Source organism: Arachis hypogaea, chromosome 8 (assembly GCF_003086295.3).
Source record: "Arachis hypogaea cultivar Tifrunner chromosome 8, arahy.Tifrunner.gnm2.J5K5, whole genome shotgun sequence".
NCBI classification, from domain to species: Eukaryota; Viridiplantae; Streptophyta; class Magnoliopsida; order Fabales; family Fabaceae; genus Arachis; species Arachis hypogaea.
The window spans coordinates 32,599,153-32,606,597 of record NC_092043.1 but is presented as its reverse complement, the minus strand read 5'-3'; the positions used below and the strand labels follow the sequence as shown (position 1 = coordinate 32,606,597).

Below are 7,445 nucleotides of genomic sequence, written 5' to 3'. Positions count from 1 at the left end.
AGCTAGGACTTATGGACTAGGATTGATATAACTCACTTGACTTTCCTTTGTTAATTGATTTAAGGATGACTAAGTGGGATTAATCCTTGCAACTACCATACTTGTGGCTAGTGATAATGATGAAGACCCTTGACAACCAAATCTTGCCAAGACCATTTTGTTTTACCATTTACTATTCATGTTTCTCCTCTAAAACCCCAAATATAACTCACAACCAATAACAAAACACTTTATTGTAAATCCTAGGGAGAACGACCCGAGGTTTAAATACTTCGGTTTATAGATTTTAGGGGTTTGTACTTGTGACAAACAAATTTTTGTATGAGAGGATTATTATTGGTTTAGAGACTATACTTCGACGAGATTTCATTTGTAAAATTCTAAACCGTCAAAAATCCAATTGTCAAAATGGCGCCGTTGCAAAAGAGTTTGTGGCAGAGAAGAAGAGACCAGAAGCTGGAGATTGTTTCAAGTATCGAAGAACCCTGTAAGCAGCTTGCAAATGAACATCAGCGGGTGAGTCCATGAATTGAGAGAGGCAACCCACAGAGTAGCTCAAATCTGGCCTGGTATTGGTAAGATAAAGAAGCCTTCCAATCAATCTTCGATATAGTGAAGTATCAGGAAGCACAATTCCTGATTCTCTAGACAAAGAGGTCGAATACTTCATAGGTGTTGTCGCTGGCTTGGCTCCAAGCAAGCCACAGTCATTGATCAAATCCAAAGCATATTTTCTTTGGTAAAGAGAAATTTCAGCTTTGCTCTGAGCTACCTCTATTCCAATAAAAAACTTAAGAATGCTAAGATATTTAATTTGGAACTTGTTATCCAGAAAGTGTTTGACATGTTGAATTTCATTCAAATTATCACCAGTTAGAACAAGATTATCTACATACACCAAAATTGCTATGAATCCATGTGTAGTAGATTTAGTGAACAAAGAGTGATCACTTTCAGACTGATTGAACCCCAATTCAGTTAACGTAGCAGAGAGCTTGAGATTCCATTGACGACTCGCTTGCTTCAAGCCGTAAAGAGACCTGTCTAGCTTGCAAACCAGCTTGGGATCAGAACATTTCAACCCTTTCGGAAGCTTCATGTATACACCTTCATGAAGGTCACCATGAAGAAAGGCGGTGTTAACATCAAGTTGATGAATATGCCAGTCCTTTGCTGCAGCAATGGCCAGAAGGACTCGAACAGTGCTCATTTTGACCACTGGGCTGAAGTGTCAATATAATCAACTCCTGTAATTTGGGTAAAACCTTGAGCAACTAGCCGAGCCTTGTGCCGTTCAACAATTCCATACGGGTTGAACTTAGTGCAAAAGATCCACTTACAACCAACTGCATTCTTGCCAGGTGGTAAGGAGGTAATGGTCCGGGTTTTGTTTTACTCAAGAGCAGCAAGTTCTGCATCAATAGCCTTTCTCCAACAATCATGCATGACAGCCTCAGAGTAGTGTTTAGGGTCAAGGTTGTTAATGATAGCAAGAGTGAAGGCCAGGGGCTTTGGAGAGAAAGATGCATATGACAAATGGTGAGACAAGGGATACTTACAATTTGAGGATAATTGGACAGTTTGGATGGGATCTCTATGTGAACGAAGGTTGAAGCAGTGATAGTCCTGAAGATAAGATGGTTGCCTGCGTTCCCTTTCAGACCGTCTTAAAATAGGAATAGAAGATGGTGAATTAACGGTGGCAGATTGAGTAACTTGATTAGGAGTTGTAGCGGAGGTATAAGTGTCATGCAAAGATGCAGTAGATGATGCAGTATGAGGAATAATGTCAGGGGCTGCGTGATTAGTTGCTAGAGATGGAGTGTCATGAATGTTAGGATGAAATGCAGAAATAGGATACAAATCCCAGAAGGGATCCAAATTTGCAGGTGTGAATGATTGTTGTGCAGTGGAGTTTGAATTACTTGTAACAGTTTTGAAAGGAAAATGTTCAAAAAATTCAGTGTTTTGAGACATAAAGATTTCTTTAGTTTCTATGTCGAGCAAAATTGAACCTCTAGTGCCAGTTTTATAGCCTAAAAAAATGCATTTTCTGGACCTTGGATCTAACTTTTGTCTTCCAACAGTGAGAGTGGAAGCAAATACAAGGCAACCAAACACCTTAAGTTTACTTAAATCTGGTTTAGAATGAAATAGAGCTTCATAAAGAGTCATATTTTTCAAGAAGGCATTAGGCAATCGATTTATCAAATGAATTGAATGTTGTACAGCATAGTGCCAAAAACATTTTGGGACAAATGAATGAAACAAAAGCGCTCTAGCAACAGCGAGGATGTGTTGATGTTTGCACTCCACAACACCATTTTGTTGTGGAGTTTCAACACAAGAGGTTTGATGCTCAATGCCTTTTGAACTGTAAAATGATTCCATTTTGAATTCCAAACCATTATCAATTCTAATTTGCTTGACAATTTTGTTAAATTGTGTTTGTACAAGTTGAACAAAATCCTGAACTAATTTTCTCGCTTCTGATTTTAACTTTATGCAATAAAACCATGTGAATCTGGTTTTGTCTTCAACAATAGTTAAAAAATACTTATGATCTGAAATGGATGGAACAGAAATTGGCCCCCAAATATCAATATGTAAGTGTATTGCTTATAGGGAAGGGCAATCTTTTTTGTTTGGCATAATGACATGAGTCACAAACATGTGATTGAGAAATGCATTTAATGAAAGGAAAATTATTTTTCATGGTTATCATTCTGCTATATGGTAAATGGCCTAATCTAGCATGCCAAAGAGCTCCTATATCTTGCTGTATAGTAAATGTCACAGGTTTTGTAGCGAGTGAAGGTAATTTTAATGGATCTGCATTTATCACATAGAGATCTCCAACCACTTGAGCTTGCCCAATCATCTTCAAGGAGGGAAGTTCCTGTATCTCAGAAGAATAATCAGTGAATCTGACTTCACAATGCAATGTTTTAGTGAGCTTTGAAACAGAAATTAAATTATATTTAAAGTGAGGGATGAACAAAAGATTGGTGAGGATCAAAGTGTCTGATAATTGTACTGTACCACAATATTTGCTGTAGTTTTGGAACCATCAGGTAGATTAATTAAAACTGGTTTTATATGAAAGAAGATTTTGAAAAATTCTTGGATATAGCAAGCATGATCAGTGGCACCACTGTCAATTATCCAAGAGGTTTTATGAAAACATGCACTCAAAATATGTCTACCTTTTGGTTGAGTGAGGGTGGCTGAAGAAGTAACGTGGTTCACACTAGTTGGAGCTATCATGAGTGGTTACTGGAGCAGAGCTATTAACATTTCCTTCTGATCAGGAGTCAAGACAAGCACTGTCTCATTACTCTTATTATCTTGAACAGAATCAATTAGCTCAAAACTAGAATCCTCAATTGCCCCTTCAGTGCTGATATGATTTGTAGATTTCTGCTTCAAGTGTGTAGGAAAATCATTCTTCTTGTAACAATTATCAACCAAATGACCAATTTGGTTGCAATAAGTGCACAACTTAGAAGTATACCCTCTACCATAGCTTTTAGAAGCTTGTGTACCTTGTCCTGAATTTCTGCCTCGTCCTCTGCCTCTTGAGGCAGGGTTGTTGCCCGAAGAGTGCTGCACTTCCATGGAGTTTGAAACTATTTTAGTATCCATGAAATCCGAATGGAACTGGCGTTCTTGCTGTGTTAGCATGGCCAGGACAGTATTGACATCAGGAAAAGGCTTTAAAAGCATGATCTGAGACTTGACAGTGGAATATTGCTCGTTTAAGCCTCTCAAGAATTTAACAACATACTCCTCAGACGCATAATCTCTAATAGTTTTCAATCCACAATTGCAACTATTAACACAAGCCAAACAACTAGGAATTGCACGAAGATTCTCTAATTCCTCCCAAATAGATTTCAATTTAGTGAAATAAGTAGTGATAGTGGAATCACCTTGGCGAATAGCATAGAACTCCTCTTTCAACTCACCAACTCTGAACACATCTCCATGCGAGTAGCAAATTTTCAGATTGTTCCACAAATCTGAAGCAAAAGTGATCCACATCACGCTCTTAGCAATTTCTGGACTGAGAGAGAGAGAGAGAGATTAATCCAAGAAAGAAGAAAGCTATTGCACCGATCCCAAGCTTCGAAGGTAGCTTCATGCTCAGCAAGTTTCACAATTGATCCATCTAAGAATTTTACCTTATTCTTACATTTGAGAGCACGCCACATATCGTGTGACCACTAATAATAATTTTGAGGTGTAAGTTGAAAAGGTATCAATGAAGTACCAGGACTTTATGCAGGATGAAGAAAATAGGGGCTAATTGGGTCTGAAACTGGGGAGGAACCAGATCTGGGAAATTGAGCTTGGAATTGGGAGAATTGGGCCATAAAGGCAGTGAATCGTTCGAAATCCGCAGTAGAATGAGCAGAGTTGGTACTGGTATTCGTATCATCGGTCGCCATTGAAAGATCGTAGGCTCTGATACCATGTAAAATGGTACCAGTGTGATGCGATAAGCAGTGCTATGCAGCAAGCTATCAAAATAAGAGAAGAGAAGTGAAAGCTAAAGTTGATGATAAAGCTTCAGCAGATTGAAATTGAATAGGATAGTGAAAAAGATTTGAAGAAGTCAGAGAGAAATTTGGATGATGAACATTCTCTGTATATTGAATGAATGAAGCATCATAATTTACACCGTAGATATACACTTTATATATATGTACAAAGGAAGGAGATAAATCACTAATTCTCAGCTAATTCTCTAACAAATTGTAACAAACTCATTAGCTGTACAAGACTGGAAGCTTCCCAACAACTTTTTGTATTTTATTTTAAATTCAATTTTATTTTCAGACTCTCACATATTATGTTACACCCTGTGATTTCTGGTATAACCCTTATTAATTACTTGATCCAAATACAACGAGTACCTACAATTTATCCACACAACTTCACATCTAAGGCTTCTCAGGTTTGCTTAACAAAAGATCAATACCTTACCTAATTTCACTAGACTACATACCGTCATATCCAAAACAATTAACGTAAGTATCATAGAAAATACAAACCATTATTTTTAAACACCACAAACAAAACTTGTACCAATTTCTTAAACAAATCACCATCACGGTACATCTATCTTTTCATCAACACCTTCTTGCGCTAAGTCATCATCGACCAGCTCACCATTCATCACTATCTTACAGAGATCCAAAGCAGCAAAATCAACTTCAGCTCAGTCACCTAATTATCTAAACTAGTTCTATCTTTCTCAATTTTTTTTCTCTTTTTCCTCTAATCCAGCAACCTTCCCCTTCAAATCCTTTATCTTTTCATTCTTCATAGTAATTTCTTCTACGGCTTTATTTAACTTATTTTCTTTTTATGTATTCTCTAGCTTCAGTCGCTCCATATTTTCCCTTTTCAGTAGCCTTTTTGGTATGCTTTAGTACCGAGGTACGACCAATACACATAAACTGAGCTCCCAAACCTACACATTAAACAAAAGCCAAATTATACTTATATTATTCATATTTCACAATAGCTATAATAAACTAACATATGTGTACATATAAAAATACTCAAACCACTCTCCTTTATGACATACTCTATTTGACACATTACAAGGTAAAACCTCGACTTTCAGTTTCTTCCCTGCCCTAACCGAACTCGCCGACCTCAACTAATCTATACTTTAATCATCATCAAATAACGACACCCACGATTTAACACTTTCACCAACCCAAGACACAGGGTCCGTCTCATATATCGCCACCTCCATTTCCTCTTCCAAAACCTCCTCCTTTCCCTTATTCTTCTTTTTTCCCATTCTGAAACACTCCAACAAGTAGCAAACAAGAACAAAGCCAACACTTTCTCATACATAAATAACAGAAAACACTAACCTCTGTAACACTCTCACTACCAGAATGTCACGCTTCTGACTGCGACACTCCAATAGTAAAAAGTATTACGACTACTTTATATACTTAATATTAAAATAGGAGCTTATGACTCTGCACCGCATCGCTGATTTTTTTGAAAACCGAAAATAAATACTTTACCTTAAAAAACCAAACAGGCATAAATTCATATACAAGACTTCTTACATAATAGCTTATAATGTAATATACATATAAAACATACAACTCCTATCCCTCTTGTAAAATTGTAATAACAAAGACGTTGGAAGAAAAATTTATCTAATTAATACAGTATCATATAAACCAAAACGCAGTATGACTCTACATAATGCTTTTTCACCCGATTCCTGAAAAGGTAAAGCTGTAGGGGGTGAGAACCTAACCACACGGTCTCACCATGGAATTTAAGAATTGTAATAAGAAGATATTTAATAAGAAAACTGTTTTCAAACTTTGTGATTATCATAGCCTTATGAATCTTTTAAAACCCAATAGCTAATCATTCAAAACCTTTTCAAAGAAACATTGTTTAATATTTTAGAAATCCAAAATCTTTCTTTTCTTATAAGAAAATCTTAATCAGAAATCAACCACACAATCAATCAACACAATCATCAATTCAGCACCAAAGTTCATTCTCAAAAGTAGCATACCAGGACAAACACAGGCAAAATAGACAAGGAAAGTACATGTTTAGATAGCAGTTACAGCAAATAGTTCAAGTAGCAGTTAAGAACAGTTTAACAATTAGGCAAACCAAAACAAATTCAAACCCAAGAAAAGCATACAAATGCATATGATGCATGCCTGTCCTATGGCTAATGAGCTCATCTGTCGGTTATACAGCCAATCCGACAAGTCCAGTTTTCTAAATCATTGGACTGTCTCCCGATGCGCATCTCTATGAGTCTATGCATAGATTTTTCTCTATGAGTATATATATATATATATATATATATATATATATATATATATATATATATATATATATATCAAATCACTCAATGGGGATACCATTTCCGGGAATTTATAAGTGTTCGATCACCCTTACGTCATAGGGTCAACAGAGTATCGAGTCTCAACCTGTAACACGTGGTGGCAAGCCACGGTACTTTACCCAGAGAAATTCGTATCTCAGATAATTCAAATTCATAAGCCATATAAATAATTTAGTTATAATTCATCAATATCCACATCATTCTCAATCGCATTTTATTCATCATCATACATAAATCATACTCAATCATTATCCTTCATTATCACGCCTCCCATTCCGTTCATCAATAGTTCCAATTCAAAACATAATTCATTCTTTTCTAAATGAATCAAACTTAAAACATACTCATTTTCTTAATAACTCAAAATCAAACCATATAACCTTTGAATCCAAATCCTTTTAAATAATTACTTCAAATGAAACTTCCAATTTTATAAAATTTCGGCAGCATCTCCTCTAAAACTCGGATTCTGCCACCCTTTTGGGTCCTAACCAAACCAAACCAAATGCATGTTAATCATTCAAATCACTTCCAA

At 36.2% G+C, this 7,445-nt stretch overlaps 1 protein-coding gene across 1 annotated transcript; it reads right to left on the bottom strand.

Annotated features, from left to right (window-relative positions):
• Window positions 1-1,392: 1,392 nt before the first annotated feature.
• LOC140174708 (uncharacterized) lies at window positions 1,393-2,391 on the bottom strand. Its single transcript, XM_072200209.1, has one exon. It carries the CDS (start codon window positions 2,389-2,391, stop codon window positions 1,393-1,395), a length of 999 nt encoding a protein of 332 aa, XP_072056310.1.
• Window positions 2,392-7,445: the final 5,054 nt, after the last annotated feature.